Source organism: Ailuropoda melanoleuca, chromosome 15 (assembly GCF_002007445.2).
Source record: "Ailuropoda melanoleuca isolate Jingjing chromosome 15, ASM200744v2, whole genome shotgun sequence".
NCBI lineage: Eukaryota > Metazoa > Chordata > Mammalia > Carnivora > Ursidae > Ailuropoda > Ailuropoda melanoleuca.
Window position 1 is genome coordinate 80851253 of NC_048232.1, and position 26089 is coordinate 80877341.

Genomic DNA, 26089 nt, shown 5'->3' on the forward strand with positions numbered 1-26089 from the left:
AGCAGAGGAGCCTGATGTGGGGCTCGATCCCATAACGCCGGGATCACGCCCTGAGCCAAAGGCAGACACTTAACCGCTGTGCCACCCAGGCGCCCCAACTTCTTGTTGTTCTGATCTTACGAGTATGGTACTTGTCAGCTTTTTATTTATTTATTTCTTATTTTTTTTTAGAACTAGTTTTTTTTTTTTAATTTTATTTATTTTATTTATTTGACAGAGATAGAGACAGCCAGCGAGAGAGGGAACACAAGCAGGGGGAGTGGGAGAGGAAGAAGCAGGCTCACAGCAGAGGAGCCTGATGTGGGGCTCGATCCCATAACGCCGGGATCACGCTGTGAGCCGAAGGCAGCCGCTTAACCACTGTGCCACCCCGGCGCCCCAATTGTCGGCTTTTTAAAGTTTGTAATCCATAGGAATTTATTTTCTCACTCTTAATGAATACCTAATTTCGCATGTGTAATTTTATATTCTTTTATTTTAATGAGGTCTCCAAATTTTTATAAACTTCAGCCTCCATAAAACTCCTTATGTAAAACTCATTGCTTACATTGGGTATCTGTCAAAAAAAAAAAAAGATTGAAAACCCCTGGATTAGATAAATGATCTCAGAGATTTCTTCCAGCTCCAGAATTCTCTCTGTGGGAAATGTGCCCTGCCCCCCTCCTCCTATCAGCGTGACTCGGACAGAAAGACAAGGAAGTCCTGTCTTGGAGCTTATCCAAGTCTTTCCGGCTGTACTTGGCATCCTTTTCCGGCAGGGAGACAAAAGTATGGGTATGCAGAGCTCCGGAGGGAGAGGTGAAGACAGATACCTTGAAGGTATAAACTTTGGGGGAAAGGGAAAACAAAGGGGTAGAACCCAAACCCAAACCTAGGGAATAGAACGGAGGGCCACTCCCACTATAACAGCACTAGTCACCATTGAGAGCCTTCTTTAATTTAGCATTTATTGAGTGCCTACTGTATGCTAGGTGTGGTAACATGTTATCTCTAATCCCCCCACCATCCAGGACTCAAAGTCACGTATAGCTCTTCTCTCTTCTGCCCTGCACACCGTTCCCTCCAGCCAAGCCATACTTCCCACATACTGTCCCCTTCTCTTGGGGAGGGAATTCCTGCTCCTACTTTAGTTCTCTGCTCAAGGGCACCTCCTCTCTCTCACCGCTCAGTTCACCACCAGGATCATCAGTCTCAACTCGCAATCCCCACTCCTGCAACGCTTAGAATACACCCCTACAGGACGTTGACTGTGCAGCCAGTTCAGAGCTCCCTGGTGCGTGGTCATCCTGGCATCACCCCATTTGAAATTATATTGTTCGTTTACAGGTTTATCAGTTTTGTGGAATGTAAATCCCTCCAGGGCACAGGGTAAGCATCTGTCCATCAGCAATCAGAGAAGGGCCATGTTTGAATATTGCCTTCCAGTTGGTGAATTCTGGGGTCTCTTCTTTCCTTCCAGCCAGTGGGGTGAGGGTCATAGTGTGGCGTCTGTGGCCACAGCCCCCTGGTAAACCAGATCTCCCTACCTGCTGGAAAGGGGTGTAGGGGCAAAGGGGGATTTTCTTCCTCCCTACCACCTGGGTTGACATATAATTCAGTCTCCAGAAAGTGTGAACTTCATTTGGTATATCTGAGAACCAGAGCAGGGGAAGGGTGATGTTACAACGAGCTGGGGCAGAGGGAGGCCAGGAACCGGGGTCCCACTATGTTAGAGAGATCATCCATATGATCTCTGGTCGGACCTTCAGGGGTGAGTCTGCGTAACACTAAATGTGCCCATCTCAGATCTAAGGTCCTTGAGGATCCAAAGTGGGCAGGTGAAGGGGCTCAGGGAGCAGGGGATGGTAAGGCTAACTTTAGACCTCGAATTCCTGGGCCACACCCCCAGCAAGTCCAAACTGAATATGAGGTTGTCCAAGAGCCTATGTCCAGGAACCTGTCCAGGAACCTGTGTTCTTTAGTTCCCCAGGGGATTTTTTTTTAAGATTTTTTTAAAATTTATTTATTTGACAGAGAGAGAGCCAGCGAGAGAGGGAACACAAGCAGGGGGAGTGGGAGAGGAAGAAGCAGGCTCCCAGCAGAGCAGGGAGCCCGATGCGGGGCTCGATGCGGGGCTCGATCCCAGGACCCTGGGATCACGCCCTGAGCTGAAGGCAGACGCTTAACAACTGAGCCACCCAGGTGCCCCTCCCCAGGGGATTTTGACAAAGGTAGTCACCTTGGAGGAAATCAGCAGAGTAGCCCCAGCGCAACCTCGGAAATCAAACAGAAATTAGCCCCCGCTCCCCACTAACTTGCAGCCTCCATCAAGATCTTCTTTAACCCCGCTGGACCTCAGTTTCCTCCTCTGTAAAATGGGGAGATTAATCCCAACCTCAAAGGTGTGATATATGTGTAAAAGTCATGGCACACTTGACTATTGAAGTCAAGTGGTTGGCAAACACAGCAGGGGAGTCAGTAACTGGTACCAAATTATCTTTGTCATGGAATCAAAGCAAAGACACTGAAATGAACTGTCACAGGAGAGACGCCCAACCCCCAGGATGTGGAAAAGTTCAATGAACAAGTTCATTTCTCTAAGGCCCTCAATCCTCCCTCCACACACAAGACATGATCCAGTGCCCCATGAACCACGTCTTACCTTCACTGTCCCATTATTTCAGGCAATCCAGATTTTCTGGGACAGCTTCCACCGTAAATAGCCAATTAGATCATTTTCTGTAATAGAGGCTTTAGATTTGCCCTGAATTCATCTTTCCTTCCACCTCAAAGGTCAATCTTTTCAATAAAGATAATTTATGAAATGTACGGGGAACTAGGGCTGAATTTTAATGCTTTGTGAGACTTCTCATTTATGTCAATTAATAAATCAGGGCAATAATCTTCCCTATACCACGTGGCCTGGTTCTGATTTAGAAAATAGCAGCCCCTGTCCCTGTCCCTGTGCACATACGTAAGTGGTTGATACGTAAGCTGCGTGCACCCTCTCATCTCGCCGATGCCTGCTTTCCCAGCCAGCAGTAGAACCTGGGATCGTGTTTTCTGGAACCAAGCACAGACTTTGGGTGCAGAGACTCAAGCTTGAGCTCAAATTTGGACTTGGGTTTGCTGAGTCGGATGACCCCAAGACCTCTCCACTGGCTGGTGTCTTAGCTTGGACGCCCTTCCTACAGCTAGCGGCTTCTCAGCTACACTGTGAACTCATCACAAAGGTCTGTTTGGCCACCCTGCACCTGGCCTCCACCCCACAGCAGCCCATGGTAGTCCTTTTATAATGAGTTCAGCGTATTTTGTTTGCTTTTGTATTTTCTGTCCTTTGAAGGCAAGGACTTGGGTCTTACGTAGGTTCTTGCAATGGAGGCCGTGTGGCCACACTGGCCACCCACATCCATACACGGGGCCTCAGGACTCTCATCTGTAAAACAGAAAGAATAACACCCAGCTCTGAGGTCTGTGTGAGGATCACAGGACACAATGACACCCATATGATTATTTGTCCCCCTAACCCCAGAGGGCAGCCTGGAAGGAGGATTCTGGCTGGGGTCACTGGCGCTGGAATTAAGGCCATGTCTCAGCTTGTTCGTGGGCCTTCTACAACGCCCCCCCCCCGGGAAAGGATTGACTGCCTTCCTACTTGCCCTCCAAGATCTCTCCCCCATTTCCTCTTTCCCCCTTCCCCACCCATCCTTGCCAGCCTTTCCAGGGCTGGAGGGGTCTTCCTGGGAAGGGTCTGGGACATTAAGCCCTTGGAGGTCAGCACGGTGCTTCAAGGATAGCTCAGCTTTCTTGTCTCCCCACCCCAGGGTTCCCATGTCACTCAAAGCAAGACATTTGCAAACAGTAGAGACGGACACAGCTTTCAAAGGCTAGAGCACTGCATTTCCTGCTTCCTGTGCTCCTTCCTTTCACCAGCCTCAGGTTCCTCCTCCTGCACCTTCTCCAGTGACCCCCAGTCTGTACCAGGCCCGACCTGCCTGGCTACAGCTCCTGAATCTCCCTCACCAAGCCCTATTTTCTGGGACTCACTGACGCACAGTCCAGAGCCTTTCTTAAGAGCACAGCCTGGCTCCCCCACACACGTACACATTCACGTTGCCACGTTGGACACGTTCCTGCACCCCTCTCTCCACAAAATTTATGAAATAATAGTTTCTACTCGTTCATTTATTCAATGCAGAGCTATCAAATACCTACCACGTACCAGCAACTCTTTCAAGCTTTGGAGATACACGAGTGAACCAAACAAATGAAATTCCTTGCTCTCATGGAAATTATATTCTGGTGGGGAAGAGTGACCAGAAAACACAATGAAAAAAGAAAATATGTAATGAGGGTAAGTACTGAGGAGAAAAGTTCGACAAGGAAAGTAGGTAGGGAGCATGTGCTGGGGGGTTCACTTTGCAGACCCCATTTCTTTGGATTCTCGCAACCATGTTTCAGATGAGAAGCCTGAGATCTAGGGAGGCTAAGTGATTTGCCCAAGGTCATACAGCTTGGAAAGCAGTGAAGTCAGAATTTGAACCCAGGTCAAATCTATGCTACCTTTAAAAAGTGATTGCTGGGGTGCCTGGGTAGCTCAATTGTTAAGCATCTGCCTTCGGCTCAGGCCCTGATCCCAGGGTCCTGGGATCGAGCCCCACATCAGGCTCCTCTGCTGGGAGACTGCTTCTTCCTCTCCTGCTCCCCCTGCTTGTGTTCCCTCTCTTGCTGGCTGTCTCTATCTCTATCAAATAAATAAATAAAATCTTTATAAATAAATAAATAAAAAGTGACTCCTGACAGCCCCTACATCAGTGGGGTAAATACGGCTGCCTTTTATTTCTGGGATAATTCATTTCAGTAGTAAAAGAAACAGAAAGAGGTCTAAGTACACATTAGGTTATGGCTGAGGAACGCAATACACAAACGTATCCCTTTCCTGCCTAATTTCAATGGCCTGCGGAAGAGAATTTTAGAAAAGCATCTCAGTTGGCTGAATGGTGAGTTTTGGGGAAAAACTGACCCAGCACAACCCCCTCATCTGCCAGATGAGGTCACTGCGGTTCTGCAAGGTGACTCAGGTCGTTCACCAAGGCGCTCACCAAGCCGAACCGGCTTCACCAGATTTCCTAGTCTTTGCGGCTTTAACCCTGTCCCTGGGACTGGATGGCTCCAGAGGGCGCTATGGACTGGTTCCCCAGGGGGCCGCCAGGGGGCGATAGACTGCAACGGACTCGGGTGAGCCGGGGACCGGCTCCCCCCGGGCGTGACGTCACCTGGTGATCCGGCGCCGCGGGAGGGAAAGCCAGAGGAGGGAGACCTTTGATGGAGGGGGAAACGGCAGGAGAAAAGATACCGAGGCTAGGAAATCTGTCCATTCTGCCCTCCCTGATTTCACACTACCCCGCACCTGTACCGTCTCCCCACTGCTGCCGCCTGGACCGCTCTAAAACAAAAGCCTAACTTTGTCGCCCCCCATGAAACTCTTTAACGACACCAACATAGCTTACAGAAAAAAAGCTAAACACAGACCTGCAAGATCTTGCCCTGGCCTAATTCCAGACCAACATCCTCTGGGGCCCTATTGATATGCTTTCAATTCTCCAAATGCATCGCACTCTTTCTACCCTGCGAGCCCTGAAACGTTTGGTTCCCTCCACCTGAAATATCTCTTCTCCCCAGGTTTACCAGGAGAAATCCGTCTGTCTTTCAGCTAAATGTCACCTCTGAAACAAACCTCCCCTGACAAGAGCCCTCCCCCCATCCCTCCTAGCCCTCAACTCTAGTCGGGGCAAACTCCTGAGTTGCCACTACCCTATAGGCTTCCCCTACCACATTGTAATAAATATCCGGTCTTGCCTCTCTCCTCCAGTTCTCCTCCAGCGCCATCACAGAGCAAAGCAAATACAGAGTTCATTAAAAGATCGCAGAACGAATGCAGAGATAGCACAGGGTTTAGGCTCTGCCGCATGTGTGACCTCAGACAAACTATCCGGCTCATGGGTTTGTTGTGGGGAGTGAATGCATTCACGCATAAAAAGTGCTTAGAACAACTCCTGGAACACTGTAAGCCCTCAACAAACTTCGGCTTGTCATCTTCGCCGCGGCTAACGAACGTCATTGCCCTTTTAAGGGACCCTCCCACTTTCTCATCTAAGCGGAAGTATCCCCTCAGGGTTCCGGAAGTGACCCGAGAGCCCCTCAGAAAGATGGCCGTGGAGCGTTTTTCCGGAAGCGGTCACGGGCATCTTCGTGACGCACAACGAGTTACAGCATCCCTTGGGGTTTCCAGGGTGCAGCTCTCGGTCCCCAGTTTCTCCGCTTCCTCTCCCGCCTGAGCTCCGTGAACGGGAAGGCAGGCGCCCGGTCCCGCCCGCGACGCAGACACCACCTGGGGGGAGGAGTTGGGAGAGCAGGTGACGCTCTAGGCGAGCTCGTTCGCGTCTCTATGGTGCCGAGCGCTCCTGTGCGCCGCTCCCGCGCGTCGGGGCGGACGTTGCCCCTTTAATCGGCGGAGGGCGGTGCCGAGGAGGTCCCGCGAGAGCAGCGGGGGGCGGGGGGCGGTGCCGAGGCTGGGGGCCCTTGGCGGATGGAGCCCGCGATGGAGCCGGAGACTCTGGAGGCGCGAATCAGTGAGTGTCCGGGAGGGGCGCGGGCCGGACCGGAACCGGAACCGGGGGCACGAGGCGGGCCCCTTCCCGGCGGGGGCGGGGTACGCGGCGCCCCCTCCCCACGCTCCGCCTCCGGCCCAGGAGAGGCGGCGCCCCGAGCCGGTCCCTCCGACCCTAGGGTGAAGGAAGACCGCACCAGCCGCGCGGACCCACGGTGGGAGCGGGCACCGCCCACCCATCCGATCCTTGGGCCGCGACCCTCCGGGAAGAGTGAGCTGTGCCCAGAACCCCCAGGACCGAGACAGTAGTCTCCAAGCCCCTGAGGCCCAGACTTCTCCACTGAGGAGCTAACCCCCCACCCCAAGTCATTCCTTTGGGCCCGGGAGGGGGCAAGCCAGCGGCCCTAGCGCTGCACCCCAGACCCCAGAGGGAGGGACCCTACTGTTCTTGGGCCCCAAATCCTCCACTCTCTGGCCCTGCATGGCATGATTCCTTCTTGTCCGTTCTTTGAGCCTGCAGCTCCTCTCAGATCTGCTCGTTCCTCACCCAGGAGGGGAGGACTCACCGGCCCATCAAATCCTCCGAGCTCTGGCCACCCAGTGAGAAACCCTCAAACCGTACAGGCTCGGGAGGGTCCCATCTGAGACTCCAGAAGTAATGTCAAGTTCTCTATCACTGCTCTCAGCCCAGCCCCTCAGATTCTGTACCTCCACCCGAGACCCCTTTCCCAGCCCTTGCTGACCTTTCTCCAGAGGCCCCTGAAACCCTTTTTCTGTATGTTCTCAGGCACTGGTTCCTATTACTCAGGCTTCTGAGTCCTCACACCCTCCACCTGACCTCCCTATCCCATATTGCTGATGGAGATCCTTGGCTTTCACAGCCCTGGCACTGGACTCTCCCTGGGCTAATGACAGCTGCCTCCCAAGTCTCTTCTCCCCTTGGCCCACGTCTGTGCCAGGGCCTCAGGAAGCCCTCGGTGTACCTTCAGTTCAGCTCCTTGGCCCCTGGCACACCAGGGAGCTGTGCAGGGTGATTTGTGGTTGTGGCCAGCCCGTTTTTGAGCCAGTCTTTAGCAGAATTGAACCCTGAGGTTGACCCCAGAACCACAGCATTTCCAGGCATGTTTGGAGTCAGTCTAGCCAGTGGAGGGGGAGGGCGTGGAAAGGAAGCACTAGGTGGCCATCGAGACTGTTCCAGAAGGCCACAAGTGTCCAGGTCCCAGCAGCAGCTTGGGAGGATGGGCAGGGCCCTGGCTAACAGGTCTGACAAACTTCAGGACTTGAGCTGAAGGTGATACAAAACCTCTTCGGTTTAGCAACAGTGGGGATTTTCGGAGAGTCCAGAGCCTGATCTGAGAAACAGGAGTCAGGACACCTGGGTTTGGCAGTAGGCTGGACTCTAATAGACTGAGGCTACAGTTGTTTTCTCTTTTTCTTCCCCTTTGTGCCCTACCGAAATTATAAGCTCTTCCCTTGGCAGTGGTTTGGAGGTGGAGAGTAGCTACTGGTAGGTAAATGATGATATTGTCACCATCGTGGAGTGACAGGGTAGAGTCGTGCTATATTGTGAAAGACTTCCTTCTTGCCCTCCCTTGGTGTTCTCCCTTGCTTCCTGCCAGGGAAAGTGCTCCCACCAGGGTAGAGGTAAGAGGGCTGGGGGTTGGGGGCCCCCCGGCCAGAGAGGTTGGTCAGCCCTCCTTGGACCCAGTGGCTCTCACTCTGAGCCCGATGCAGGGGAGAAAGCTGACGTCTCATGATGCCACTGCTTCTTCCTCACTGCCTTCTGACTCAGGAGCAGTTTCTAGAACTAGCTTCTCTGTCCTCACTCAGACTCATATGTCCGATACTTGTAAGGGACTTCCCGTTTTAGGGTCCCGCAGCCAGATGTCGTTGAGAGGGCAAGACCCAGCCCCATTCTATCTTTCTAACTCCAGACTGGTGTTCCCCAGCCTCTGGCCACGTTGGGGGACTAGAAGGCAGAATAGATGGCCTCACTTTCCCTTGTTGGGTGGGAATGATGCCTATTCCTGGATCCCTGGGCGGTCAGCAGGGGCTTCCTTTCCCTGACGGACTAGAGGGCTCTGCAGGGCTCCTGGAACAGAGATTTGTACCAGGAGAGAAAATGCTTCATTCAGATCTCTGCTCAGCTGCACCTCTGAGAGCTCTCCCAGAGAGAGCAGCAGCCCCCCCCCGCCGCCCCGCAGTCAAAACACTTTCTATACGTTCTCGTTGCTTTGACTTTCTTTATGGTACTTCACAACAGCATACAACATTCTGTTTGTTTATCTGAGTAGTCGGTGTTTCTCCTGCTGGGCTCTGAGCTCCAGGAGGGCAGGGATTTTGTCTCGTTCACTTCTGTGGCCCCAGCACTCAGAATATTTATTGACTAAATATGAATGGGATAAATGGCTGCCAGGCACTGGGATCCCAGAGCTCTGGGCCTCCCAACTGGGCAGGCGCCACATGCTGGATCCCCAGCCTCCTTCTGTCCACAGATCCTTCTCTGTCCCACCTGCTGGGCTGTGTTACCTCCATACCCCCCGCTCAATGTCAGGCTTGGGCAGAACAGGCCAGAATAGGGTGAAGCTTAGAGACAGGCTTCTGGGGAGGTGGCGAAGATCCAGCTCTGGCTGTCGCCATGGCCCCACCTGCATCAAGTGTTTTGTCATCTAAGTCAGTCCGCATTTCACTCCAACTTCACAAATGGGAAAACAGAGGTTCAGGGAGGTTACGTGAGCTACTTGATTGTTTTTTAACCCACGTTGGGTGTTTTCTAACCCACCGTCTGGCTTGGTGCATCACCCCCTCATTAGACCTGTGCCCTTTCCTGGCCACTACCCATTCCTGGGTTCAGCCTTCCCCAGAACCTACGCCCACCTGCCCGCAGCAGAGCCCTCCTTCATTCGTTCGTTCGCCACGGGGACATGGGCGTGTGCCCAGGAGGCTGGGATGCGGTGCAACAGCAGCCTTGGGCCCGCTGATGAAGGTCACAGCTGATCCAGCAGGGCCAGCCCGGGCAGTAGCCAGGGTTAGGGAAGACTTCGTGGAGGAGGTGATGCCTGAGCCGCAGTCCTCACCAAGGTCCTTCTTGCTCTGCCCTGTGCTCAGTGATCCCATCTCTCCTCCTCACTCACGGCCCTCATGCCATCCCCAGCCTGGTGAACTCCTCTTGAGTGTTGCCTCTTCCGGGCAGCCTCCCTGGCCCGAGGCCCAACTGAGTCCCCAGCTCATGGCCCCTTCACCTCCCTTTGTCACATTGTATCGAGAACCTAGCTTCCCTTGGCCCACTTCCCAGCCACAGGCTCCTTGAGAGCAGAACTGTGGCTTTTTTTTTTTTTTCCTTACCTCTGGATCTGAGTGAGTAAATTCCTTGAGAATTGTGAGGACACTTTCAGGAGCAGAATCAGAAGAGGAACAGGCAGGCAGACAGGCGTGCAGCTGCGGAGATGGGAACCCTAGGGAGCGGGAGATCGGCTCCTGAGCACCATCTCTAAAAGTAGGGCTATCGGGGAGAGGCTGCAGGGGGAACCAGTGTATAGGAGCTCATCTGTCATTGGTGCAGCTGAAAGATAGCACTCAGGTCTTGAAGCTGTTGGGGCAGGAAATCAAGGGGAGTCTTTACGTATGCTCAATCCTACCCCCAGCCCCTACTGACCAGCCCTGCTGCCAGAGTAGGGGGTGGGAGAGGCAGGGACCCCTTTCACCAGGCCACGCTGGCCCTCTCTCCTCCTGCAGACAGAGCCACAAACCCCCTGAACAAGGAGCTGAATTGGGCCAGCATCAACGGCTTCTGCGAACAGCTCAACGAGGACTTTGAGGGGTAGGTGGCCTTCCCTTTTGCTCACGAACGCAACGGAATCTTGCCGTTCCCGCTCCAGACCCTGGCCTCAGGCAGAGACATGAGTGGGTTGAGACTCCGTTTTCATTCTAAATGTGCTCACAAACTAATGATGGCACCGCGACCATAATCTGTGCCACTCTGTGAACTGGGCTTCGCTGAACCCATTTTACAGGTGAAGAAGCTGAGGCCCAGGGGACTCAGGGGTTCCCCACAAAGAAAATGGTAGTCCTGGGCTTGATTAAGCCCAGGCCCGCCTGAGCCCCAGCCAGTGATTTGTTGGAACATGCTCCCCAGCTGGGAGGAGGCCAGCAGGCCCTTTGCTCAAGGAAGAGTGAGCACCACCTGCATTAAAATTAGTGCTTGTCAAAAATGCACATTTGGGGCCTGGTGCAGACAGGGACTAGAATGGCAGGGAGCTTGGGCTGGCCTTGCTAGCAGGCTCCCCACCTGGTGCTCAAGTTTGGGGAGCACAGCCAGAGGGCTTCACCTCCACTGCACCCCCGCCAGTGCCAGTGCTCTGCTCTGGGAGCCCGTGCGTACGCTGTGCTGTGCACGACCCAGAGTCCAGCTGCTGGGGTGCAAATCCTGTCCCTCTGGCAGCTGAGTCAGCCGGGCAAGCCTCCCGTTTTTTCTGTAAAGTGGGGGCGAGAGTGCTGTCAACTCTGGAGGCCCCCGTGAAGGCTGGGCAGGAAAAGGCACGTAAGGCGCCTCGTCCATTCTAAGCGCTCAGTCCATGTTCAATGTCACGGTCACTGGTGATGGGTCTTTTATGATCTTGTAGACGTGATTGCCACCTCCATGTGAAGCTGCTTTGCTTTCTTCCAGAAACATGTCCTGGGCCCCCTCAAATACCCAGGGAGCTCTGTTTGCTTGTCCTTCATGGTCCATTGTCATGGTTACTCCCAAACTGGGCCCTTGAAGGCCGTGGCCCCCTCTCCAGCTCACAGTTCTCAGCAAAGCCGGCTGAGGGACTGAGCTCACACCTTTCCAAGTTCCCTGTTTCCGCGTCCTTACCTGGCCCTGCCCTTTCGGGCCACCGTCTCCGGCCCCATCGATCAGAAAAGGAGCTGGTCCTTTGCATCTGCCTCCCTGAAGCCACCACGGGCTGCGGTTCTAGCAGGGGGTGTGGCAGCCCTCCCCTGGGGGCCTCGGGCTCCAGCTGTTTCAGATCTGTGCCTTTCCTCTCACCCAGGCCTCCACTTGCCACCCGGCTGTTGGCTCACAAGATCCAGTCACCGCAGGAATGGGAGGCGATCCAAGCCCTGACGGTGAGAAGGGGAGAGAGGGTGCCGTCTGTCCCCCGACCATGTGGGTGGCACCCGGGGAGGCCAAGATTGAGGTTTTTTTTGGGGGGGTCCCATCAGGCTCTTCTTTAGAGGCCAAAGGAGTGGTGCCAGAATGGCCTAGATCAGGAGTCTGGGCCACCTGCTGGGGGCCCATAGCCTCCTGCCCCAGCCCCTGCACAGTTAGGCCTCTTGTGGGGAGGACGCCCCCTAGGATCGTCTGGCCCAGGGGGTCCCTGCTCCAGCTGTGTGCCGGGTACATACTGAATGAGGGCTCTACCCCAGGCTCGCTGAACCCGAGCGCCTTCAGTATCTGCTCCCAGGAATCTGCGTGTTTGTAAAGCTCCCGGGAGCAGTGTGGAGCCAGCTCAGCGCATCAGAGGTCTCCAGACCCAGGACGGTGCCATCCTTCCCATGGGGGTTCAAGTACTGGCGCTGAGCTCAGGGCAGAGCTTTCGAAGCTGTGTCAGCAGAAGAGTAGGGGGGTGCACTATGTGTGGCCCCCGGGCATGGGCCACTTAGCAATCTACAGAGCAAGGCTGACCTCAGGTGGTAAACAGTTTTTCTTTTTATAGTTATGTGTTTGTTTTGATGGGATAGGGTTTTCTCAAATATATGCTAGTCCTATGAGTTCACAGATGTATAGGGTAAGGCAAAGTAGATGGTCCCCATTGAAGTTTAAAAAACCATCAAAGAAAAATAATAAGAAAATCATTTGCAAGTGGTGCTCAAACGTGGCCAGGCGTGGAGGGGCTCCCTCAGCGCTGCCAGTTAGGCATTGCCAGCCCTCGACGGTGCCCGCCCACCTCGGGGTGGTGGTCAGGCTCAGGGGCCTTTGACCCTCAGAATCCTCTTGTCCTCAGGAGTCATTCCCCCCACCTTCTGAATGCCCATCCCTGGGCTTCTGGGCCCTGGCCAAGGTGTGGGGGGAGGCTGTCTCCTCTGACCCCCTCTCCCTGGGGTCCCCCCCGACTAGGTGCTAGAAACATGCATGAAGAGCTGCGGCAAAAGGTTCCATGACGAGGTGGGCAAGTTCCGCTTTCTCAACGAGCTCATCAAGGTCGTGTCTCCCAAGGTGGGTGCTCCCAGCCCCAGCTCAGGCCAGCGCTGTCACTGGGGGGTTGGGGAAGGAGGACCCCCTGTGGGAGGTGCCTCTCACTGGGGTTCCCGCTTTTACTGCTCAGCCCCCTGTTAGAAGTCTGATTGGCACAAACACAGAGCCTTTCTCACAGTCCTTCACAGCCGAGTCCGGGGCAGCAGGGGGTCCGGGAGGGGGTCTTCCAGGCCACCTGGTGGCTGGCGGCTCTGGAGCTGCTCAGGGATGGGGCAGCTCAGGCTTAGTGAGGGGTGACCGCAGGGCGTGCACGCAGCACGGCCACCCTGGCTGTGCTCTCTCCCCGCGGACCTGGCTGCAGCGCCCCACCCGGGGCTCTAGTGGAGGGTCTCCCTGTCCACACCTCACAAGAGTGGCCTCCTTGAGGCTTTGCATGCTGAGGCCCCAACCCTGAGTGGCAGAGCCTGCTGATGGGCTAAGCCCCAGCCTTGGCCTGAGGGGTCCTTCCGTAGGGCCTGCACCTGTTCAAGGCCCGTTGGGTGACAGCCCACCCCCTTTGCCCTTCCTTCGCTCACACCCCTCTGTTGACCAGCTCAGCTGAATGTCCCAGCCAGCCCCCATTCTCTTCCCAGGAGGCGACTGGTGTGAGAGCCAGTTCCCTCAGCCTGGTTTGTTGCTAAGATACTATGAGTGGGACCCGGGGCTGAGCAGGGCCATACCCGCTTCTTCCCTGGCCAGCCCCAAGCCAGGTGGCTCCTCCTTCCCGAGGTCACAGAGTTAAGCCATAGATGAGCTGGCCGTGAGCAGGCGCGGGGCTCCGTGCCTTGCCTTCCCTGTGTCAGCTCATCATCCTTGCCGTGGTGCCACTGCTCTCATCCCTGCTTCACAGGTGGGGCAGCAGAGCTAGGAGGCGAGCTCAGTCCGCACCAGACCGCTCGGCGGGGCAGGGGGTGGGGGGGATGCCAGGGCCCTACAGGCTGAGGTTTCCAAGGGAGTCCTAGGGAGGCAGCCAGCTTGGGGCAGGGGTTGGGGCTGCAGTGAGGGGAGCTGGAGGACAGCAACGGCCTGCTCTCCCCTCGGTCCCTGAAGTACCTGGGCTCGCGGACGTCGGAGAAGGTGAAGAACAAGATCTCGGAGCTGCTCTACAGCTGGACAGTCGGCCTGCCCGAGGAGGTGAAGATCGCAGAGGCCTACCAGATGCTGAAGAAGCAGGGTGAGGCACCAGAGGGTGGGCTGTGGGCAACGCCTCCTCCCTCCCCTCCCCCATCTCCCCCCCACCCCGCCCCAAGCTGGGGCTTCTAGCAGCTTCGGGGGCAGCTTCTGACAGCGAAGCCGTGGGGCTGCCCTTTAACTTTTCAAGAACTTACAGTTAGTGGGGCCTTTTTATGGCTCTGTCTGAAGCTAGGTTGGATGGAGAGGTGAGTTTGGGTCAAACTTCCACTCAAAGAGTGGCCCCCACAGAGTGGCCTCAAAAGATCGGTGCCTAAACTCCGCCATGCAATTCGACATTATAGTTCAGGAGCCAGCCCCCAGCCCACCAGAGTCCAGAGCCAGCATGCTGGAGAAAGACCCTTCGACCCTCCTTCCTACCCTCGCCTGCCCGGCCTCTCCCATCCCACCCCCTGGCCCTAGGCCCTGTTGACATGTTCCCACCACTGTCTACTCCAGGGATTGTGAAGTCCGACCCCAAGCTTCCAGATGATGCTACCTTTCCTCTTCCTCCTCCACGACCCAAGAATGTGATCTTTGAAGACGAGGAGAAATCCAAGGTGAGGGTCCAGGGACGGGTAGGAGGGGTACATGAGGACCTTCAGGGCCCCCTTGGTCTGAATTCCAGGCCCTGGCTGCCCTGCCCTGAACCAGAGCCTCACGCGGGGCACGGTCACCGTGTTGGGTGTGTTGGGTGACGGGAGAGTTTACCAAGCACTTCTGTGTGCGGAGCGCCTCACCTCCTGAGCCCCTGTGCTTAATAGACATGAGAGCATGTCTCGTGTCCCTGGGATTAGTTTGAGGGCATCTCATCAGTTGAGCAGGAGTTTGCTTATTTTTGTCTTTGATCTTTCTGATGATTTTATCAACTTCATGTTAAAGAAGCAAGTACTCGCGGGGGAGAAATTAAACACTATAGAGGAGGTGAGATAAAAGTAAATGTCTAGGGCATCTGGGTGGCTCTGTCGGTTAAGCATCTGCCTTCAGCTCAGCTCATGATCCCAGAGTCTTGGGATCGAGTTCCACATCAGGCTCCTTGCTCAGCGGGGAGTCTGCTTCTCCCTCTACTCTTCCCCCCTGCTCATGATCTCTCTCTCTCTCTTTCTCAAATAAATAAAATCTTTAAAAAAAAAAAGTAAATATCTGCCTAGTGCCAGCCCCAGAGGGTAAGTACTATTGAGTTCCTGGTACATCTTCCCAGAAAGATTCTCTAACAACAGTAACATAACATTCTGTACCGTTTGTCGAGGACTTCTTTGGGGAGCATTTACGTGCCGTGTTTCAGTTGTCCTGTGGCCCCCCATTAGGTGTCGGCAGATGCTCACCATTTCACGGAGAGCTTCCTAAGTACCCCACGTCCCGCAGCGAGGAAATGGAGAGCCAGGATAGGAGCCCAGGCCCAGTGCTGGTGTCACATCATGCCCCTCTGTCCCTGCAGATGCTGGCCCGCTTGCTGAAGAGCTCCCACCCTGAGGACCTCCGAGCAGCCAACAAACTCATCAAGGAGATGGTGCAGGAGGTGACTGCCAAGCCCACGGCACGGGGAGAAGGCAGACTGGGGATTTGAGCCAGGCCACCCCGGGGGGGTTGTGTGTGTGCGAATGAGGAGCCCTGCAGTGGCCAGGTCAAGGGCTGTCATGGCCAAGAAAGAGCTGACTGATCGGGGGACCCCAGTGGGGAGAGCCAGGACCCGTGTGGAGGGAAGAATTTCCCAGCAGCTGCGCTAACCTGCTCTAGTTGGGCTTCTGTGAGGCGGAGGACTTCTTCCACGAGAGGTCGTGGAAAAAATAAATGAGGCCTCGCCATGTTTAAGGTGCTTCTATACGTATATTTGTCACAAGAGAGAAGCACACATGTTTAACTTCCCAGTAAGTATACACATGCTGTGGGTGCACGCTAAAAGTTTCTATCGATGAGGGCAGGCCAGCAAAGCTTGGGGTCTGGAGACCTGCGGGGCAGAAGTCCCAAGTTGTCTTCCAAGGGCAAGCCGTCTGCCCTGACAGTGCAGAGGAAGGCCGGGGTGCCCTTCTCAAGGAGGGTGACTGCGTCAGATGGCACGGCACAAGCCCACCTTCTGTCCCGCAAGAGAGGAACGTGCGTAGTAAGCACGGTGGGCATGGGATGGGAGGGTTGCTGTCCTAGTTTCTGGCTGTACTGGGTGACCACGAAGGCTCCCTTACCTTCTCAGGTACGGGCCCATCCTTTCAAGGGACAAACGCAAGGAGGGCGAGGGTCGCGAAGAACCGCAGGTATAGGTCTGCAGCTCTGGTCTTCCAGAAGCACTTGGCCCAGATTCCTGAGCCATCCCGGAGGTCGTGTCTGAGGGCCCCGGAGGTTCTGATAGGCTCGTGCAGAGGCCTGGGGCCAGGGGGCATCAGCAGGAGGAGAGCAAGCGAGCACAGGGTTGGCAGAGGCCTTCTTGGACTAGAATGCCCGGTCCTGGCCACGAGCCCCGGGTAGCAAGGTCGCAGCAAGCCAGCGGAAACTCCAGAGTGCTGTGGACAGTGCCTGGCTCAGAGCCGCTATGACCTGGGCTCTCCGGGGCGGCTGCCTCCCCAGGACCAGAAGCGGATGGAGAAGATCTCGAAGCGGGTGAGTGCCATCGAGGAGGTGAACAACAACGTGAAGCTGCTTACGGAGATGGTGATGAACCACAGCCAGGGCGGGGCCTCCGCCCGCAGCAGCGAGGACCTCATGAAGGTGCGCTGGTCTCCTCTGCCCAGCCTCTACCCGGTCCTGGCCCCTGCCGGCCTGATCCCCCCCCCCCGCTGCCCCCAGGAGCTGTACCAACGCTGTGAGCGGATGCGGCCGACGCTTTTCCGACTGGCCAGTGACACGGAGGACAATGATGAGGCCTTAGGTGAGCCCCTGGCAGAGTCAGTCCTGTCCCTCCCTCCGCCTCCTGCCACTTCCTCTCTTAGGCCTTGCTAAGTATCTGCAGTTGGCAGGAGCTGCCACCAGGGGGCCCTCTTTTCCAGCACCGACCCTGGGCTCAGTCACAGGGAGGCTGAAGCAGAGAGCAGGGACTGATGCGATTAGGAGATCCCATGGTCCAAGACTCTACTCAGGTGCTTCATGTCCTGCCCTCAAGCTGAACATGCTGACATGGGGAGAAGGGACTGGCCCTGGTCCCCGAGCATAACAGTGGCAGAGCCCGGGAAGGCCAGGGATCCTCTCCAGACACTGCCTCCCTGATAAGGGCTAGAAACTGAGGACAAATCCCCCAGGCCTGAACAGTTCCAGAGCTGAGCCCTGTGACTCCTGCCGGGGTCACGTATCAGGTTCTCATCCTTATTCTCTGCTCCCGTGTCAGCCAGAGTCTCTGGGGTCGCATTCCGGGTGCCATCTCCACCCCTGACTCAGTGGAAGCTCACTGAGGGCCTCCCCTGTGCCAAGTACCTTGCCTTACCCAGGGGACTTGCTGCCTGGACCCCTGTAAGCCCCGGCCCCTAGGGGATAACCTTGCTAAGAGCCTAGTTTGTGCCAGGCACTGTTCTAGTCCCTGGGGACATGGTGTGCTTGAAGTCAACCAAAGCCACGTTCTCAGCGGAGCGTGTAGCCCAAGGAGAGGAGACAGACAAGAAACCAAGGCAGTGAGCAGTGACAGTTTCTCAGGTGGTCGTCAGTGATAGGGAGACCAGCAAGCAGGGAGGGGACTAGGTGGTGGGGTGAGGGAAGGCGCCCTGAGGGGACTTAGGGTGAAGACCTGAAGGCAGGAAGGCAGGCAGATATGCGGGGGGCATCTGGACAACAGAGCCGGTGCAGAGGCCTGGAGGCCAGATGTGCCACCGTGGTCAGGGTGGCGGGGACACTGCACGAGGGCAGGTGGCAGAGGGCCCGAGTGAGTAGAGCAGATGGGATGCCCCCGGCCTCACCCCCTCACGCCGGGGTTGGGATGGACGCAGGGTGCTCCTCTCCCCGCAGAGGCCCCTACCTTCCTTCAGCCTAGTCTCTCCCCTCCTGCCTGTTCCAGCCGAGATCCTGCAGGCCAACGACAACCTCACCCAGGTGATCAACCTGTACAAGCAGCTGGTGAGGGGCGAGGAGGTGAACGGCGATGCTGCGGCCGGCTCCATCCCTGGTGAGCAGGTGGCAGGCGGGAGGGACCCACGAGGCTGGAGCAGCACAGAGTCCGGGGTGGGGGCGCTGGTTCCAGAGCTGGGGGCTGAGACTGCCGGGGTGACCCTTCCCCCTTAAGATGGGGAAGGGCCCTAGGGAGAGAGCTGGGGGAAGTCTTTGCCAGGGCTGCAGCTGTGGGGGGAGGAAGTCTGGATATGGGGCGGAGGGGGAGGGAGCCAGGGTTTGGCAAGGACGGGCAGAAGAAGGAAGGCCTTTCTTTCACTTGATAAATCTGGCACCTGTTGTGCGGGGCTGGATGGTACCGTCCAGGCTTAGTCTACTTATCAGAAGGGGGGGGGGCGTTGACATACGAACATTGCAGGCTCGGCTCCAGTCAGGATGAAGCGACAGCCGTAGGGGCCCACGGAGGTTAGAATAGGCACTGTTTGGGGATGGAGGGCTGCAGGGGCGGGCACTACACAGAAGCTGCCGAGTTTAAGCGAGGCCTCAAAGGATGGGAGGCAGTTGGCCAAGTAGAGAGATGGAGGAAATAGGTTCTGGACAGAAGGAACACCGTGAGCTAGACAGAGAGCCTAGTGGCAGATTTGGGGGCCAGGACAGTGTGGCCAAGGAGGGGGAAGGAAGCAGGAGGGCTGTGAGGGGTGGGGGGACAGCTTGCTGCGCCCCCCCCCCCCAGGCACCTTGGCCTCCAGGAGCCTGTCTTCCACCCAGGGTGTGCCTGACTTTCCTTTCCCCCCAGGGAGCACCTCGGCCCTGCTGGACCTCTCCGGCCTGGATCTCCCCCCTGCAGGCACCGCCTATCCAGCTGTGCCCACCCGCCCTGCTGACCCGGCCAGCCCCGAGCAGCCTAGCACCTCAGTTTCCCTGCTTGACGATGAGCTCATGTCTCTGGGTGAGGAGGGGGTGGGGCCCGGAGGAGGGCAGGGCGGCTGCAGGTCAGGGATGAGTCTTGGGAGGATGAGGTAGGGGCTAGGCCCCTTTCACAACGGAGGAGCCTGAGGCTCAGGGAGGTGGAAGAGTTCGTACAAGCTCTTACAGTCAGTGGGCAAGGCTGGCCAGCCTCTAAACCCACCTCTGGTAAGCCCACCACCACACCTAGGCTTCAGTGGCCGGACTTCCCTGCAGCAGGTCGGAGCCGGGCAGCGGGCCGCGGACAGGGAGGGAGGCAGAGGGGAGAGCCGCAGCCCTGTAGCACCAGCAGCTCCAGGGGAGCCGGCACCAGAGCCCCAGGCACCCCAGGCACCGCCAGGGGCAGGGTTCTGGAGCCCACGGGGAAGCGGGCGCTCGCAGGGGACGCCGGGCAGCTGTCAGGAGTCCAGCTTTCTGGGGCAGCAGCCCCATTTGAGGGCTCAGAAGCGGGAGGCCATGGTGATGGCCTCTTCGTCACGGCCCTGAAGTTGTTTAAAAAAAAAAAAAGAGAGAGCTTGAGTTTTGTCAAAAGAGTCTGGAAAGTTTTGTTGGGGAGCTGACTCGGAAGGCAGGAGTCAGACTGTGTTCTCTTGAGCCAAACCTGAGTTAAAAACCCAACCTGACGGACCGGAAGGAGCTCTCGTGTGCCGGGGTCCCGCACTGTCGGATCCCAGACCACCCTCCAGCCACCACAGGAGCGGGTGCCACCAACATCCCTGCTTTACAGATGTGGAAGCCAGGCTTAGGAAGGCAGGGTGACTTGCCCAAAGGGCGCACTTCGATCCTGAGGCCCTTCTCTGAGCCTCTCTGCTGCTCTGACTCCGCTTCTCAGCCAGGAAGGGGACAGAAGGACTTGGCAGGGGGCATGAGGGACGCAGGGACAGTGGACCAGGACGAGTTGCCCTCCGGGCCCAGCAGCTGGCACCCTCCCTGAGAGGGTCGGACCACAGAGTGTCCATGGCCTTGCTTCCCACCCACCGCCCCCTTTCCATTCCAAGCTAGGGGCACCTCAGGACAGGGAACCCTGACCCTGTTTTACTGCGAGGGAGAGGATGGTCCAGGGGCAGAGCACCCCCGGGCTCATCGGCCCCAGCAGAGCCAGCCCCCGGCGAGCGGCTGGGGCAAAGCCACCGTCTCGTGAAAAGCAAGGTGTGCTTGGTACTTCCTGCCCCCGAGCTGCTGCACCAGAGCCCCGAGCCTCCGGCTTCCGTTGGTTTCTACTCAAAGGCAAAGAAAATGTGGGAACAGGAACCAGAAGTGCCAGGGCAGCACCCGCCCCGCTGCGGGGAATAGAGGAAGCCTTGGGACCACAGAGGGGGCTTGTCCTAAACGGTTCTTCGTGGCAGGAAGGGGGAAGGGTGGGGACAGGGTAAGCAACACAGATTTCCCGTCACCACCGAGGGTGTCCTGGCACTTTGAGGCACTCCTCTGGTTGGCTGATCTGTCACAGTCCCCTCAACGGACGCTGCTGTTGGCTTGATTCTACAGATTAGCGCAGGGAGTCTGTCCCCAGTCCGAGGTCACGCCGCCAAGTGGCAGGGCTGTGTTCAAACTCCAGTAACGAGGCCATGCTCCACCCCAGACGCTGCCACCTGGTGGCTGTGTGCCCTGGGGCAGGTTCCTTAACCCCTCTTGGCATCATTTCCTCAGGCCTGAAAGAGGGATGACAGCCCTGTACCCACCTCCCGTGGTTGTGTGAGGAGTCAGTGAGGCCGCGCTGGGGGAGCCTGACACATCAGAGGGGTGTAGGAAACCATAGCAGCCACCCCCCGTCGTCCCCGCTCTCGGGGCGGTGTGCCCAGAGGAGGAGACCTGGCAGTGGGAGCTGTCTGAGCCTTGCCATTGCCCACCAGCGCCCCACGCTGCAGCTCACTTACTCAGAATTTACTAGAAACAGGATAACTTGTCTTCTCTAGGTAAAGCCTATGGTGAACTTGGCCCCGAGGGCACTTCAGGGCGGCCAGAGGTCAAACTGGTTGGTGACCTACTGCCTTCTGCTCGTCGGCAGGCCAACGAGCAGAGCCAACGAGCAGAGCTGTGCAGAGGGCCCCTGGCTCTCTCTGGCCCCAGCCAGCCTGCCCTGTGGCCACGGGCCAGGGCAGAGAGGGCCTTTAGAGTCTGCCCCAGCTCCCGCCTGCCAGTGTGCACGGGGCGGGGGGCGGGGGGACACTGCAGCCCAGCCAGGGGCCACTCGGAGTCCGGGGCACTGCCTGCCCCGACGCTGAGGCCACTGTGGGCTGGGTGCAGGATGCCACCCCCCATCCGTGGATCCTCACCAGGTGTCTCCCCCTCCGTGCTCCTTCCCCACCACCCCTGGGCTGCTGGCCTGCTGTGAAGACAAGAGTCCTAATGTCCAGTGGCTGAGGTGGCTTTGGAGTGGCAGTAGCGGAAGCCCAAGTGGGCGTGGGGAATGGGCCTTCAGGCTCTTTGGTTTCTGCTTCTGCTCTGCTGCTGACTCCCTCTAAAAGTGGGTTTTCCCCTTGGAGCTAAGCCTCTTGGGGGGATGCAGGGGGAGAGCAGGAGCTAGTGACCCCCAGGCCGGCACGCATTCCCCCCCAGCCCCCGTGCTTCCGTTCAGGATTCAAGCTCCTTCAGCTCAGTCTTGCTTCCTCTCAGGCCTCAGTGACCCCACACCCCCTCCGGGCCCAAGCTTGGATGGTGCTGGATGGAACAGCTTCCAGGTAGGAGGGCCAGGAACCAGCCTGACCTGTCCCGGGGGTAGGGTAGCTGGGCCCGGCAGCCTGCCGGGGGGCAGTGAGGAGGGAGGACCACACAACAGGGGCCCTGGGGCTGAGGCACCCGTCCCTGGCTGGGGGAGGGCAGGCACTTTCTCCTCACCTCCACGCGCTTTCCCTGCCTCTCAGCATTGGGTTGAGATGGGGTTCCCCATTCTTTTTCTCTTGGGGGTGACTTTAAGGTCCCGGGGATGTGATGGTTTCTAGAGTAGAACCGCAGACGGCTGGCCCATGAGAGGGGTGCGGGCCGGCAGGAATTTGTCCCCTTCATGCTGCTGCTTCCCCAGATGTCACCTGCAAGGAAGAGAAGGGGCCCCAGAGCAGCGCCAGGTGACTCTGCCCCTTGTCTAGCACAGCCCTACCCATCTGCATGCTTTCTATGTGCCCCACAGTCCTCTGATGGCGCAGAACCCCCAGCCCTGCCTCGGGTCCCCAACACGGACAGCCAGCCCTCTGCGCAGACGTCCCTGCCAGCAAGCAGCGGTCTGGACGACCTGGACCTCCTGGGGAAGACCCTCCTGCAGCAGTCACTGCCCCCGGAGTCCCAACAAGTGCGGTGGTGAGGGCACCCCCGGGCTTGACGTGGGGTGGGGTGGGGTGGGAGTTACCCCCCTCCCCCACCCGGCCCCACGGGGCAGCAGCTTCGGGGCTGTCCCAGGCCCAGCAGGGAGGGAGCAGGTGCCCGTGCGCCCCTGTGAGCTGCGGCTGCTAGAGGATTGCCCTGTGCCAGGCTCTGTGCTGGGCTGGAGGGAAGCAGCAGTGCCCAAGGCAGGTGCAGGGCCCGTCCCGTGGAGCACAGAGGTTATGAGAGAGGGGGAGCTGTGCCCTACAGGGCAGGGGTTGCGGGCAGGGGAGCAAGTCTGCCTGTTCCAAAGTGAGGAGACCAAGGCCAGAGAGACAGGGAGGTGTCTGAGCTGGCCATTAGGGACAGCCAGGAAGCCCGGCCTTTCCTGTGCCCCTGATCTCTCGGCTCCCAAAGATTCACCCCCCCAATGCCACATCCCCCAACAAGGGAGAAGCAGCAGCCGGCCCCCCGGCTCACACTTCGGGACCTGCAAAATAAAGGCAGCTGCAGCTCGCCTAGCTCCAGTGCCACCGGCCTCCTCCACGCTGCATCCCCCGAGCCGCCCGGGCCTCTGCAGCCACCCACGGCGACGGAGCTCTCGCTGGCCAGCATCACTGTGCCCCTGGAGTCCATCAAACCCAGTGAGTGGGCCGGGGGTGCAGGCGGGTACAGGCTGGGCCGGGATCCCCTCACTGTCCTGGTGGGAGCTCTGACCCAGGAGGGAGCTCTCTCTGGGCGAGGCCCTTGCTCTTCCCAGGACCCTGCTTTCTCATCTGTCCCAGAGCCAGAGCAGAGCGCTCCATAGAGTCCAGGCTTCCGCAGGCAAGAGGACTTCTTATGCTGGCCGCTGGGTGCGCCCTCCCCAGAAAGGCAGGGCCGGGACGTAGAGGTTCGGGGTCTCTCCGAGATCGTGAAACCAAACCAGGATCCAGATGTAGCTCCAAACCTGAGCTGCTCCTGCCCGGGAGCCACAGGGAGGCCACTCCCAGCCCAGGCCGTGCACAGACCGATGAAGCCGGGCTGGTCTTCTCGGCCTTGTCCATCTGGTGACTGCACTGTGACCAAGGGCATCACCCCTCAGTGGCCCCAAGAAGTGGGTAGTGGTGCCCCTCTCTTAGCAGTAGGGAGGACCCTGAACAGTAGAGTGACTGTACCAAGGTCGCAGGTGAGAAGTGACCCTGGCTCACCTCTCGGCTTTCACTCCAGCACTCCAGCAAGCAGCGCCGGGGGAGCCCCAGCTCTGACCCCGTCTGGGGTGGGTGTCCCGCCTCCACCAACACAGTAGAAGTGTTCCTGCCCCATGTGGGTGCCAGTCTGCACCCTTGGCCGCCCTGCTGCCCAGGGTCAAGGCGACGACCTGAGTCTGTGGACTCATCCGCTCCTTCCCAGCAGCGCGGCGAGTGCCTGATGGGAGCCGGGTTGGGGGGAGCGGGTTGGACATGCTTGGGCTCCGGCCTGGCACCACCCGTCACCCTCTCCCCTTCCCCCTGCCAGGCAGCATCTTGCCAGTGACGGTGTATGACCAGCATGGCTTCCGGGTCCTCTTCCACTTTGCCCGAGACCCGCTGCCCGGGCGCTCTGACGTGCTGGTGGTGGTGGTTTCCATGCTGAGCACCGCCCCCCAGCCCATTCGCAACATCGTTTTCCAGTCAGCTGTCCCCAAGGTGACATATGCATGCCTCGCTCCTTTCGAGGCAGGGTGGCTTGGGGCCGGAGGGGAGCCAGCTGGCGGGGATAGGGGGCAAGGTCCCTCTGGGGATTAGACGATAGAAGGGAACCAAGGGACAGAGCCCCAAGACCCCCACAGGAGGAGCTGGCAGGCAGACTGGGCCAGGTCCCTCAGAGGACGGGGCCAGGAAGCCAGGGCTAGCTGGGCCCCGTCCTGCCCTGCTGTCCGCAGGTCATGAAAGTGAAACTGCAGCCGCCCTCAGGCACGGAGCTGCCAGCATTTAACCCCATCGTCCACCCCTCAGCCATCACCCAGGTCCTGCTGCTCGCCAACCCCCAGAAGGTGAGCGGCCCGGCCATGACAATGCGCTGCTGTGGGGTGGGGGCAGTCTCTTCTCTCCTCTGACTCTGCCTTCACCGTCTCTGCCCCAGGAGAAGGTTCGCCTCCGCTACAAGCTTCTCTTCACCATGGGCGACCAGACCTACAACGAGATGGGGGATGTGGACCAGTTCCCCCCACCCGAGACCTGGGGCAGCCTCTAGAACAGGGAGGGGCTGGGGAGAGGAGGGGGCAACAGGACTGGGCACCGTCTAGCCTGGGTGGGAGGCTGTGGTGGCCTAGGACACCCTTTGTTCCCATGGTGACATCCCCTGGGCCTGGTGCTTCTCCCCTCACCCCTGCAGCCCCCTCCTTCCTTGCCCCCTCCCCTGCAGAGCTGAACCCAGCAGGAGGCTGGGCCTGGGTTTGCACTGCTGGGGACCCTCACCACAGGGGGGAGCCTGGAGCCAGGAACAGCTACATGGCCCTGGAAGGACTTGGGGTCATGGGGGAGAAGCATGGCTGTCGGGCAGGGGCCAGGACCTCAGGCCCAGCCCCAACCCCAGCCTGGGGTGGGGTCATCCCCACCTGTCTCTTATGCCTTATGGGAAGGCCCAGCCATAACTTGGGGGGCCATGCTGGCGCAGGAACCAGCTCAGGCCTCCTCCATAGGAACTGGGTGACTGGGGGGGTGACGCCTGCACCCCCAGCTCTTTGCACTCTCTGGTGTGTGGTTTGACTCTTTGCTTTTCTTTCTCAGTGGCCCTGTGGTCACCATCTCAGGAGGCCCAGTTGGGAGAGCCCCACCTGTCCCCCACTCCTTGTGGGGGTTTCACTCCCCCCGCCTTCCCTCTTTGCCATCAGGCCTTCCGAGGGGCTGTGGGGGCTGTGACTGCTGGCCCAGAGGTCATGGCAGACCTGGGTGCCCCAGCTGGGGGCTCCAGGGCCCCTGGCCAGGGGAGGTCGTGCATTGGAGTTCTCAGTGCATCTCCCTCAGTCACTGGCCTCTGCCGGGGCCTCGTGGGGTCGGTGTGTGAGTGAGAGCAGGAGTATTTATGGAAATAAAACGTCCTTTTTCCTGGACCAGCTGCCCTCCTGGCCCTTCTGAGGTGGAGGGAGATGGGGGTCCAGGAGTGGGAGGGCCCTGGGTCTTTGGAGATCCAGCCACGGTTTCCCTCCGCATCACCCCTGAGCCCTTCACCGGAAGAGGCCCTGCTTGGGGGCCTGTGGCGGTGCTGAGTCACCAGAGAGGGCCCAGGGCTGTGGCGGGCCCAGAGCCGTCCCAGCTGGAAGTGAGTGGCCGCTCGGGCCTGCCAGGAGCCCCAGCTGCCGCAGACGCTGAGTGGGCGCCCCCCCCCCCCCCCCCCCCCCCCCCCCCCCCNCAACTTCCTCCTGCTGCTCTCAGGCCTCCAAACCCAACTCCGGGCCTCCCCACAGGGCCCTGCCTCGCCTTCTCTTCTCGCTTTCCGCAGAGGCTGCTCCCAGGAAGCAGGGTACTAATTGCAGCTTGTTTCTCAAGAGGCCCGGGGATGCTGCCCTGGGCCCCCTGCCAGTCCCAGCTGCTGGCTCACTCACCCCCTGGTGTTCCCAGAGTTCTCTCTTCCCTGGGAGGCTCCTGTCCAGTCCCCGGGGAACGGCTTAGCCTCGCAGCTGAGAGAGCGAGCCAGCGCGGAGCCGAGCTAGGGGCAGTCCGTCCAGGGAATGGCCGAGCAGTGTGGAGCCAGCCCTACGCGCTGCCCTGCGGGAGAGGTGCCCCTTGACATACGCGTGGGCAGGGCCGCCCGCCATTCTCCTCCCTGTCAGTTTCACTTTGCCTAACCTAGTGCTTCCCAGGCTG

The 26089-nt window shown here is 58.4% G+C and overlaps 1 protein-coding gene across 5 annotated transcripts; it reads left to right on the forward strand.

The window, feature by feature from the left end:
* The first annotated feature begins 6192 nt into the window (after positions 1-6192).
* Positions 6193-25335, forward strand: GGA1 (golgi associated, gamma adaptin ear containing, ARF binding protein 1). 5 transcript variants are annotated; one of them, XM_034643861.1, is made up of 18 exons: positions 6193-6611; positions 10325-10409; positions 11623-11698; positions 12690-12788; positions 13857-13980; positions 14436-14536; positions 15415-15495; positions 16536-16676; positions 16755-16836; positions 17950-18057; positions 18796-18948; positions 21582-21646; positions 22093-22259; positions 22696-22906; positions 23472-23520; positions 23760-23929; positions 24166-24276; positions 24366-25335. In XM_034643861.1, the coding sequence occupies exons 1-18, from the start codon at positions 6569-6571 to the stop codon at positions 24474-24476; spliced, it is 1977 nt and encodes a 658-aa protein (XP_034499752.1). In that variant the 5' UTR covers positions 6193-6568; the 3' UTR covers positions 24477-25335. The 5 variants fall into 5 exon arrangements, with proteins under 5 accessions (XP_034499752.1, XP_019650011.1, XP_034499754.1 ...); XM_034643862.1 differs by lacking the exon at positions 6193-6611 and adding an exon at positions 6709-6860; XM_002914537.4 differs by lacking the exon at positions 23472-23520 and having other exon boundaries at positions 6195-6611; positions 22713-22906.
* Positions 25336-26089: the final 754 nt, after the last annotated feature.

Excerpts from the sequence above, each read along its gene's own strand:
- GGA1 (XM_034643861.1), top strand. The coding sequence starts at position 6,569 with ATGGAGCCCGCGATGGAGCCGGAGACTCTGGAGGCGCGAATCA. Across the intron at positions 12,789-13,856 it reads TCAAGGTCGTGTCTCCCAAG|TACCTGGGCTCGCGGACGTC; the intron begins GTGGGTGCTCCC and ends CGGTCCCTGAAG. Across the intron at positions 18,949-21,581 it reads CGATGAGCTCATGTCTCTGG|GCCTCAGTGACCCCACACCC; the intron begins GTGAGGAGGGGG and ends GCTTCCTCTCAG.